Here is a 12,129-nt window from a genome sequence, read left to right as displayed (position 1 = left end):
ATGCCCCAAATGGGGAACAAACAAAACAAGATTTATTTAGATACTAAATGCATTCGATTCCTCCACCACCACCACAACAACAACGTACTAATTTGCTCTTTAAAAACCAACAAAAGATTTAAAAATACCATCACAATCCCCTCCAGAACAGGAGGCAGCCAAATCATCAGACGTGACTCACGCAGAAGAAGCAAAGCGAAGGGAAAGGAAGTAACAAGTGCGTCGATGTGCGCAAACTGCCAGTCTTTTTCAAATCCGACTGTTCCGGAATAAATGTCAAACAGTGCGATGAATCCATTTGGTATTGTGGAGCGCGGACAGGCTGCAAGTGACGCAAACGCTCACACGTATTCAACCCAATGGGGCATCCAAAGACTGGCCCCCATAAGAGGCTTCAGTTTCTTATTCAGTAATGTTTTCTTGTTGTTCTTTTCCTGGTCAATTTCCCATCCATTTTCTCTAGCACTTCACCTTGGACTGGTCGCCAGCTGCAGGGCACGAAATGGCAAACAAGCGTTCCCACTCACATTTGCACCCATGGACAGTTCAAGTGAAAAGAATAGCCATGCAGGGATTTGACCAATCAAATGCAAGCGGCGAGGCTCAATGATAGTGAGGTTTTTCATGCCACCCTGAGGTTGTGGGTTCGAGCCCATTGGGACCATGTCGAAGTATCCTTGAACAAGACCCTCAGTTGGCTCCTGATGCTGCGTCATCAGCAGGTGAATGAGGAGCCAAACTGTAATGTGGCTTTGAGGGCCATTTACCAAATATCAGAACTGAGCGGAATTCTACAAAATGTATTCATTTTTTTTTAAGCGCTGAACATTTGACTAAAACATCGTTTCCACTTCATCCCGATTGTTTCCATGACATATGTGCATTTATTATCGAATTCATCACTGCAGTTCTCACGATAAGAAAGATTGTACAATACTACCGCCTGGTGTCCACAATTGGTATAGTCAGTTATGAGAAATTGGTCATAACACATTTTAAACAAATCTAGTTTCATTGATTGACTATAGAGAAAACTAATAATACAATTCACCAATTCATATTTTAAAAATGTTCCTTTCGTCCCAAGTCGACCCTTTTTTTCCGCCTCATTTGTTTCCAGTCGGTGTGTTGTTTCCGACGGACGCACGTGACTCGTTTGTGCAAACAAACGAAAACGCTCAGGTACTTGGACATTAAATGTGCTTTAATATTTGATACACGCGCGACTTTAACACTTGAGGTGTAAACAACAGCTTATTTGTATTGCCTACTTTCACGTTGTCGTCACTACTAACAAGCTCGTTAGCATTAGCCACGCCGTTCCCCGCTTGTAGCTAGCGGCAATTGCTAGTTTTACATCCATCCAATTTTAGTATATTTTTTACGCCACTCGGCACCAACACGGTTGTAACGCCAAATAAAGCGTAACGGTGTGGGAAAAATACGTTACGTTCCTTCACCTGCATTAGTGTGTGTCAGCTGCCGGCGGTCCGGCGTCATCATGGAGTTCGCCGAGCTGATCAAGACGCCGCGGGTGGACGGGGTCGTCCTCCACCGACCTTTTATGCCCACCGTGGAGGGAACCTTGTGCCTGACGGGCCACCACCTCATCCTCTCCTCCAGACAAGACAACACGGAGGAGCTGTGGCTGCTTCACTCCAACATTGACTCCATAGAGAAGAGGTAACAGTGGGGAAAAGTAGAAATACGTCGTTACCACCACGTCACAGTTTGACATGAAATATTGACTTTTTTTTTTTTTTGCAGGTTTGTGGGCTCTATTGGTAGGGTCATAGTCAAATGTAAAGACCTGAGAGTGATCCAGCTGGACATTCCTGGTATGGAGGAATGTATCAACATTGCCAGCTCTACTGAGGTAAAAACACAACAAAAACAAATTAATTTAAAAAAAAAACAAGCTTGAATGATGTCATGTTTTTTTTTTTTATTGCTCTCTAGGCCCTGTCAACACTTGATTCCGTCTCCCTGATGTACCCTTTCTTCTACCGGCCCATGTTTGAGGTCGTCCACGACGGATGGAATTGCTTCCGTCCTGAAGATGCCTTTAAGGACCTTGAGTCCATGGTAGGACATACATGCCACCTGTGACTAGTCATTAGAGGGTGCTCGAACCCCCCCCCCCCCCCCCCTACCACTCTGTTGAGGTACCTTGAACAAGACAATAATGAAATATACCTTGAAATATTTTGATGGTATATGAGCAGGAGAAATAATGTTGTCTGGTGCCAGACATGGAGTATGTTGCAGTACAGCGGGAGCTACATTGCTTCATTGGTACTGATAAATGCAAAGCGTAGTTCTATACACACTTCTGAAATTTGATCAAATTACTTTGAATTTAATCATTAAATGTATTTGCGTGAAGACACTGTGACTGTACACACAATGTCAGAAATAGATGATTATCAACATGCAACGCTTTGCATATTTATATTTTCAAATGATCACCACCAGCAACATTGACAGGAAAATCACCATGTCCCACCAGTGGTGACCTATTTTTAGAAGGTGTCCTCTCTCAGACAGACGAGTGGCGGCTGAGTGAAGTCAACAAGGACTACCGGGTGTGCCCGTCCTACCCTTCGCTGCTGGCGGTGCCCAAGGGCATCGACGACGACGCGCTGAGGACGGCGGCAACGTTCCGCCACGGCGGCCGCTTCCCCGTGCTCAGCTACTACCACAAGAAGAACGGCATGGTGAGCAAACGCCATCCTTGATAATGTGATCTTGTTATATGAGCCACTTTTTGGATGCGCGCCGCAGGTGATGATGCGAGCGTCTCAGCCTCTCACCGGCACCAACGGGCGGCGCTGCAAGGAAGACGAGAAGCTCATCAACGCCACCCTGAGGCCGGGCAAGCGCGGCTACGTCATCGACACGCGCGCCATCAACGTGGCCCAGCAGGCCAAAGCCAAAGGGGGCGGATTCGAGTCCGAGGCCAACTACCCGCAGTGGAGGAGGATCCACAAGGCCATCGAAAGGTGAACCCGAGACTGATGATGGATCAGTAATAGAAGGTTGAGCAAAAGTACAGCAGACTTAAGGGATTAAGAGCTTCATAGAATTGCTGGAACGGAGAGTGCGGGTGGTGGTGTGCATGGTGAGCAGAGAGCAATATTTGTGTTTTATAAACATGGACCACAAATATTGGGAATTTTACGGAAAATCAACAGCTTATTATTAGGGGTGTCAAAAGTAGTTAGTTAATTTTGAGTTTTTAAAAAATAAAATTAATTATTTTTTTTTGCATGATTAATGACCGCCCCTTTACTTGGAAAGCCTGTACTGGGGGAATTCCAGTCGCAATGCAGCAGACACGTACACGTCAAAATTGAGCAGAAATACATTTGATAATAATGCATATATTTGTGGAGACTGGGGTCAAGTTGTATTGTTCAACTTTTAAAAACGTGCAGAATTTCACAAGTTACTTCATGTCAAGAAAAATGCACTGAGCAGTCACCAATGTCTTACATATGCAATTATGCCATCTCGTGGCAGAAAATGACCTCAACACAAATCAATATCACTTGTTTTTTTACAGTGTAGTACATCATTTAAATTTTAACTCAATTTTATGAATTATTATGACATTAGTGACTAAAATATGCAGCTATATTACTATTAGTTTAAGTTTTCTCCACTCTTGTTTACCAGCGTATGAAAACTTAGAAGAACAAGTACAAAATTTGCGATTCGTGAGTTAACTATCGATTTAGGAATTTTACTTATTATCATATGTGCCAAAAACGGAAAAAAAGTTGTCTGCATTTGCATCCATGCAAAGAAACAACGTTTATTGAAACACTTGTTTGTTGATCAGGTCCAGCGTGCTGCAGGAGAGTCTGATCAAGCTGGTGGAGGCGTGTAACGACCAGTCGCACAACATGGACCGCTGGCTCAGCAAGCTGGAGGCGTCCAACTGGCTGGCGCACGTCAAGGAGATCCTGACCACCGCCTGCCTGGCGGCCCAGTGCATCGACAGGTTCCCGACTCCCACCGGGGTGGACGCCATTTTGATTTGAGATGTCTATACCGTGATGCGTTACCGCGTATGTTGTGTCTCAGGGAGGGAGCGTCCGTCCTCGTCCACGGCACGGAAGGCACCGACTCCACCCTTCAAATCGCCTCCTTGGCTCAGATCATCCTGGATCCCGGCTGCAGGACCATCCGAGGCTTCCAGGGCCTGGTGGAGCGGGAGTGGCTCCAAGTGAGCGCCGGTCTGAATCAAAGTCGCCCCTTTGAGAGCCATCAAATGTGCGACACGAAAGTCGTTCTTGTCTTGCGTCCAGGCGGGTCACCCGTTCCGGCAGCGTTGCGCCCAGTCGGCCTATTCGAGCGGCAAACCTCGCCAGGAGGCTCCCGTCTTCCTGCTCTTCCTGGACTGCGTGTGGCAGATCCTCCGGCAGTTTCCGTGCTCCTTCCAGTTTTCCGAGGCCTTCCTGGTGCTGCTTTTTGAGCACACGTACGCTTCCCAGTTTGGCACCTTTCTGGGCAACAGCGCAGCGGAGAGGTAACGTTCTGAGTTCTTTAAAGTGGAGTCAGCTGACACCTCCGTTCATCAATTATATTTTCCGCTTCAACTGGAATTTGGTGTTCAAGGTCCCTGCAAAGTAAAACCGAATCTTGTTAATTTGACACACCACTGAGAAGAGTTGTTAAAGTGGAAGTCAACTTTCAACATTTCTTGACAATAATATGTTATGCGTGACCTCACTTGTCTAAACATGACATTCGAATCATTACAACATTTGTGGAATAAAAGAGTTGTGCAGCAAAATCCAGCTGTTTTTATCCATCTCAGGGGGCGGCCATTTTGTCACTTGCTGTCAACGAGAGATGAAAACAGGTGAGCTGTCATCTTCAGTCGACAGCAAGTGGCAAAATGGCCGCCCCCTGAGATGGATAAAAATGGCTGGATTTTGCTGCATAACTCTTATTCCACAAATGTAATATTAAGCAGAATACCATATTTAGAACATATTATTGTCCCAAAAAAACAAACATGTTTTGGGGTTGACGTCCCCTTTAACAACTATGACAAAAAAAGAATCATTAATTGTTATGCCCTCACATAAAATCCTAGCGAGGCCTCACTGGGCCTTTTCGCGCCGTGACAACGAGGCACCCCAGAGCCAAATGTTGAATCACCCTGGCAGGATTTGACCAATATATTTATTGTTTACTTTGCTCTCCTCGCGTGCGAATCTTACGTTGTTCTTAACAAATTACTTGTGACCCTGTTTGTCTCGTGTCGACTTTCTGTGTGTTTTAACCCGTCAACTGCAACACATCAATTTATTTTCTCTTCACGCCTCCTCATCGCCGTCCTCCTCCCCCCACCCAGGACCAAACTGTGCGTGTCTGAGAAGACGGTCTCGCTGTGGTCGTGGGTGAATCGTCCCCAGGAGCTGGAGCGTCTGAGCAACCCGCTCTACGAGGCCAACGGTTTGGTCATCTGGCCCTCGGTGGCCCCGCAGAGTCTGCTGCTGTGGGAGGGTAAGACACAAAAGCAAAAAAATAAATAAATAAAAAAAAAGCCAACATTGGATTCATCCCACACGCATTATGGATATGTAGCAACACTTTTTGCGCAGGGCGGCAATATTTGCATCCATCTGTATTTTTTTTTTTGCAAGATGTCACCTCTATGCAACACAACAATTCATTTTGTACGTGGGGTCATTGTCATCATAAAATAGCATTTGTGGAATGTGCAAGTCTTCTTCAGGTGAGCCGGTTCAAGTCTGACAGGCCCAAACCCTAGAAGGCTTGGATACCTGAATGCCATCATGAACGTATAGACCAGGTGTCAGCCTGATATTTGGAAAATGTTCCACAAGGGGTCAGTATTGTCCTCTCGAACCAATATCACTTTTATAGTTGACTTGACTCCATGTGGAGGACATACCACACTTTTTTTTTACTTTTTTTTTTGCCACCAAATGTGGAAAGCAAACGCGTAACAGCATCAAAAGTAGCTCATCTGCATGTAATTTACATATCAGGCAGACTGAATTCATGAAAAGTTGAAAATTGGGTTAGGAGCCATCTTAAAAGACACAAAATGTGGTGAGACTTTTGACCTCTCGTGCCCTAAGATGCTTTACATCAAGCTACCACACGACACGTGACTGCACAGCTCGAATAGCCGAGCCTTCATTTGGCTTTCTGCCTTTTTCACATGTTGCACATCGTTCACATTGCTTGAGCTTTCTCGCCCGGCAGACGACACCCGAAACCACCCTGACGCTCAGGGAGGGCGTGCGGTCACGCGTGTGGAGTCGTTTAATCCCAGACGCTTTGTTTTGTGTCCGTGTCTACATTGTTACAAAAAGTGCATGCGGAAAGTGCTTTGAGCGTATCGTTCAAAATGTTCAGGTCCATCTTAAGGTCCATGTATTACGCAGCAGAAATTGGAGTGTTCAAATTTCAGGGTTACATTTTTGGGAGTTGATTTTCACTCGTGAAGTGTAATTTTAACATTTTTAGACTTTTAACGGTGTCCAAACTCGATGTTTTTACGGAGTTGATCACCGAGTGTTAGATAATTACACCTCTACAGAGTTAAAGGTCAACCTTTGCACCTGCACGTCTCCAGTTTGAGAGAAACGAGTCCTCCTTACTGATCACTGGGGAACACTGACATTCAAACAAAAGGAGTTTGGGCACATGAAGTCGTTTTCTCTCACAGAACAGACTGCACGGCAAAAACTGGAGTGTTAAAAGTTTGATATTTTCAACTCTGGCCGTGTTGATTTAACACATTCATTAGTTAATGTTAACATTTCTAGTGTTAATAAAAGCAACCCGTTTTGACTGTTAAAAATACAACTAGATGGTGTAATATTTTAACACTACACACTAGTGTAAAATTAACACTGGCTAGTGTTACATTTCAACCATGATCAGAGTTGTTTTAACTCCATCTCAGTGTAAAAGAAAAAAAACATTTTAAATTGTTGTTTTAACTATATTCTGTGTGGACCATTATAGACACTTAAATGGTAAATGGACTGCTTTTTATATAGCGCTTTAACTACAAAAAGTGTTAAATTTAACTTTATAGGTGTTGAATTAACACTGCCAATTTTGCTGTGCTGTACGAACTTGGTACTCTCACAATTAAATGAACTAGAAGAACGACGCTAATGCTTAGTACTAGTTATCAAGGATAGCAAATAAATATTACTTGTGACCATTTAAAATTCAATTTTACATTTATCCTTTCACTAGTAGCATGCAGATGTCAACTAGCATACCATTTTTCCTCCCTCGTGACATGTAGTTCTCCTACTAGTGTGCCGAATGTCAGAGTAGTTGAAAAACATTACTCATAATACACATTTGTTTGCGCAATATATTTTATTATTGAATTTATTGCGCATTTGTTCCGGTTGTGATTAAGTAGGACGCCGCTTAATCTCCTCTCCCTCCTGTAAAAACGCAATCAGGAATGTTCTGTACTTGCGAGCTGCGATAAAGTCGCCGAAGGCAGGCGCGCTTTGCGGAAGTTTTTGTTGTGTTGTTTGATTTTGACGTGCATCACATGAAGTGGACGAGTTTTAAAAAAACGCCGCTGCTTCTTGGCAGACCCGACCCCGCTTGACCCCTCTGCCGGCGGCGATTATTTGTCGCCGCGTGCGACTGATCAGATTTTAAAGCTCACGCATGCTGACATTTACGGCCGTTATTGACTGCTGCTATAAAAAAATAGCTCTTCAGTCAAATGTGACATTTATGACTTACAGGTGCAGCCATGGACGGCAATTCATTACTGTCCCATAATTGTGTTTACAATCGATGAAATCAGGAAAACGATCGCCTTCGCTCGTATTACGAAACAAGAATATTCGCAAAACTCAATTTTGATTGACATTCTATAAGGTAGAAACCCTGCGGCCTTGTTATAATTTTTTACTACCTTTTCAGGTTGTTTGTGATCTTTTTTTCACTGTAGTCTAGAATTTAAACCAACCCGTTTTTCGTTAAAAATGATTACTGGTGGTATATTCCCGTTTATTCAAGAATTCCAGGTTTAAAAAAATAAATCTTAAAATAATTGATTAGAGACAGATAATTAAAAAAAAACGGATAAGTGCACACATTACTGCTTTCTGTATTTCAGTTTTTAAAATATTTTTGTTTTTGTTAAAAAAAAAAGGAAAAAAGTGCATTTTTCTGAAGCTGGCTTGCCTTCTTTGAAGTCTTCCTCACATTTAAATTATCTGAATTGATAATGCACGTCCGTCCATTACATCAATTTTTTTTGTTCCACTTGCCACTAACGTCCAGTACGGTCTTGAATCCCAGGAGTGTTCCTCCGCTGGAACCGCTCGTCCAAGTGCTTGGACGAGGCCCACGAGGAAATGATGCACATCATCGAGTACAACAAGGAGCTCCAGAACCGAGTCAACCTGCTGCGCCGGCAGCTGGCCCAGCTGGAGACTCAAGATCCACTCCTGCAAACGCCCTAAATCACCGCCAGGTACAAAACGAGACGCGTTTGTATGTTTTATGTTTACGTCGCACAGCCGCTGCTTTGGATGTGTCGTTGAGTTTTGAGCTATTACGTCTCCGAAGAAATGAAACATTGCCATTTATTTGTTACTGTAAAAAGCCCATACATTCCTCGCATTACACTGGATGGACAAAAGTAGTGATATGACGACTTGTATTCCGATCGAGACGCATATAGGCTATACCACTACAGAAAGGGGGGGGGGGGGGGGATAAGTGTAAGACCTCCTACTGAACCTCCGTGCTCCGGAAGCGCCAAATGGTCGCTATGGCAACCGGTAGAGCGAGCGCCTGCCATAAGGCAGAAGCATAATAAGCGTAACGAGCGTAGGTGGGGTCAGCTCGCCCGTCGTGAGTGGGAGCGGGTTGGATTCAACTTGATTGTTGAATGTTAATCACATTCACCACTTCGCATTCCATTTCCAATACAAAAGATGCAGAAAAAAAAAGTTCTGCCTTTACCAAGACAATCGTACTCTTGTCGCGATATGTTTCATATCGTGACAAGAGTTTTCCCTGCAGCTCTTGTATTGGAAATAAAGTTTCCATGGAATAGAGGACGACGCCCGTAGCCTATCTGAGTCAAGGTCGTCACAGTGTGATCTTTGATGATTTTTCAAAACAATGCACTTTTGATTTTATTTGCTTTACGCAGTCACATGTAAATCGGTGCCTTGAGATGCGAGTTTAGGCTCGTCGCTCAAAATGTTAATATGTTCCAGCCTTCCCCCGAAAATCATTTTGTAATGTGCTTTTTATATTTAAAAAAAAAAAAAAAAAAGAGGCAAAGAGGTCACGCATACTCTGACTCAGTAAGATGCAATATTATTGGTTTGAACACGTTTGTGTTCCAATGTTAAAGGGTTCGAAGTTCCCATGACCTTTTAGAATTAAGCTAGCGGGGGCGGGGCGTTCTGATGACAATGTTGCTTGGTGGTTGAAAATACTTGAGCGCGTAATTGTCTTGTTTTATATATCGTTTGACAGCAAGCTTCCACTGGGAGTGGCAATTGAACACTTTGAAGCTTCTTTTTTTTGAACAGTTTTCGAGCCACCAAACTGCTCACATCTTAAATATGCTTTATGCTTTCAAATCCAAGCCCAAAAAAAAAATCTGCGGAATGACTGCTCGTATTTGGAAAAGCTCTTCAGTCGGGTCACTCGTATCTCAAGGCACCACTCTATAACACTATGTCATTATTATTGTTAATTATGGGAAGAATGTTTCAAAATGATCCTTTTTACCGCTATCAATGTTGCAACGTGACTATTTAATTGTTGCTTTTGTTTTACATTGTATCTTAGAATAGAGTTGAATGATATTGTCTGTCAGCTACAAAACACTTAAATACTATAACAATGTCACACGGCATTCCGTTTATTTCCGTGCGCCTCTTATGTTAAAACGGTGCTTTAAATGAAAATTGAATGTTAAAGAGTCGAGTTCCTACAACGCACGTGATGATGTTTTTGTGCCAAAATCTTTTTTGTTTGTTTGTGTACAAATGGAACAGAGAGACGTCAACGTAATGCTGTGTTTATATGCAACGTATTTATGCATCATGTCCTCCTTGGCTTTGTCACAGCTAATAAAACTATCGAGTGATGAGTGCTGTCAAGCAGCGTTTCTTTTAGTTAAGGAAAAGATGCACGGACGTCATCAAACGTCTCCTTAATAAATATTGGGCATAAAAAGTCTACACACCCCCTGTCTCAAATGCCAACAAAAGACCATCAATCATTTTGAAGGGAAAAGTCAAATCTAATCATACAAAGCACATTCAACTCCTACTCGTGTTAAAATGGAATGAGGAAACACACATGCCGCCATTTCAAGCGGCACAGATGACCCCCAGATGAACTTCAAACTGTTCTAAACGATAATGAAGCCATCGCATAAATGAACCGTGACGCAGACTTGTCGCGCCATTCCAACGACAACGGCAAATGTCCCTTTGCGGCTCGGCGCGCGATTGGTCCGCCGGCGCAACTATTTTGCTATGTCCGTGACGACTGAAGCGTTTGACAAGGTGACGGTGGAATAAATAAGTCACCCGTCAGCTGCCTCGGTGGCCCGCGTGACGGCTGCCGACGACATCCGTCCGCCTTATACAATGCGTGATTGCATGAAGGTCACGACACAAAAAAAACCTTCTACAACTTTGTTGTTGGAAAAAAGTGTTTGTTAACTGATTAACTTTTTTTGTGACAAGATGGTTTCCTCCTCTTGCGACGAGGGGAAATGGGTGTGCCTGCTCGTCCACTCACACGCTGGCGCGGACCTTGTTCCCGCCCCTTTTAGTTCACTCCACTCACACACACACACACACACATCGTCACGCTTCTTTGGCCGACCTTTTTCAAGTGTAAACAAATCGGCAATGTCAAACCTTTTTTTCCCCTGGACAGACACCTTGTCGAGTAAAAAATGAAATGTTGAACTTTGGAATCCCTTAATATCGGAATTATGGACAAAGTGCTTAAAGGGATAGATCGAAGGGATAGATAATTTTTTATTTATTTTTTATTATTTTTTTTAAGTGTATAGTTCACCTCCAAATCGTTGCTGTCGGGAGGAATTTTTACATCACGAAATTGACAACTTTTCCGGAAATCAAAAACATGCCATCTTGCTTGAATTAGCAAACACTGCATCGTTCATGTTGACATTATACCTTACATTGCTTTCTATAAGGCACAAAAGCAAATGACATCATCTTCTCAAAGTCTTCAAAGGTCTTCGATCCATGAATGATGACATAAAACTGTGAAACAGACAAAAAATAATAATTTTTATCTTTGTGGTTGACCCACTTGGTTCTGCAAAGAAGCGTTACAGCGATTTATTTTTAATAAAACAGATTCACTCAAATATATTTAACCTAATTAATTTCACTTATCTAAAAAAAAAAATAATAATCCAGACTTTCAATCTTGAGGTGATTTAATGCCACACAGCTCCCGTAAAGCCAAGGAAGAGGCAGAGTATTTCAACCCTCAGACAGTGGAGCGTTCAAGTGCGTTAATAGTTTTGTTCAAGATGTTTTCAACACTTTAAATGAGTTAATAAGGCGTAAAAATGTCAGGACAAGTTGGAGACAGACCAATAGTATCTATTTATGAAAAATATATTAAGTTGACCATATTAGTGACCCAGCATAGCAAAATAAGTTGGAAGTCGTACAGGTAGAATCCAAGATACAACTTTTATCAGCTAATATTAGCCGAGAATGTACAGAATTTTCTACAAACAATGGCCATGAAGTCTAACATAGCAACTGTTGCTAAGCTAGAGTTCATGACCCCAAAATACTGGTCTCTGATTGGTCTCTTGTCTTTTGTTCAAGTCGTGTAATAGGCATGCAGCTCAAAGGAAAGGGTTGTCGTACAGACCTATTTGTATCTGTGGTATTAATGGAATGAGTTGGTAATCATGAGTTTTAACAAAGTTTATGAATAGTGTGTAGTTAAGATTGTCAAATCAAAACCTTCGTATATCTAAATCAATTTGCCATCAAAAGCTGTTTCTCGGTTTTATTTTTGTTTTATCATTTCCGTGTCACAAAAGCTAAGAATATTATCATCTAA

General features: G+C 42.6%; 1 protein-coding gene across 1 annotated transcript; it reads left to right on the top strand.

Moving 5' to 3' along the window:
- The first annotated feature begins 1,095 nt into the window (after positions 1-1,095).
- Positions 1,096-10,150, top strand: mtmr9 (myotubularin related protein 9). The gene is made up of 11 exons (XM_086061001.1): positions 1,096-1,182; positions 1,470-1,683; positions 1,768-1,876; positions 1,960-2,085; positions 2,544-2,717; positions 2,785-3,002; positions 3,845-4,006; positions 4,090-4,231; positions 4,314-4,534; positions 5,369-5,520; positions 8,335-10,150. The coding sequence occupies exons 2-11, from the start codon at positions 1,502-1,504 to the stop codon at positions 8,496-8,498; spliced, it is 1,650 nt and encodes a 549-aa protein (XP_085917127.1). The 5' UTR covers positions 1,096-1,182; positions 1,470-1,501; the 3' UTR covers positions 8,499-10,150.
- Positions 10,151-12,129: the final 1,979 nt, after the last annotated feature.

This window comes from Leptonotus elevatus, chromosome 18, assembly GCF_054856555.1.
Source record: "Leptonotus elevatus isolate MCC_2025b chromosome 18, RoL_Lele_1.0, whole genome shotgun sequence".
NCBI lineage: Eukaryota > Metazoa > Chordata > Actinopteri > Syngnathiformes > Syngnathidae > Leptonotus > Leptonotus elevatus.
Note: the sequence above shows the minus strand (reverse complement) of the source record. Positions and strands in the feature narration are given on the sequence as shown.

What these genes read in the sequence shown, in the direction of transcription:
- mtmr9 (XM_086061001.1), top strand. Translation starts at nt 1,502, where the DNA reads ATGGAGTTCGCCGAGCTGATCAAGACGCCGCGGGTGGACGGGGTCGTC. An exon ending in ACATTGCCAGCTCTACTGAG is followed by an intron (nt 1,877 to 1,959) that starts GTAAAAACACAA and finishes ATTGCTCTCTAG; the next exon opens with GCCCTGTCAACACTTGATTC. An exon ending in GGCAACAGCGCAGCGGAGAG is followed by an intron (nt 4,535 to 5,368) that starts GTAACGTTCTGA and finishes CCCCCCACCCAG; the next exon opens with GACCAAACTGTGCGTGTCTG.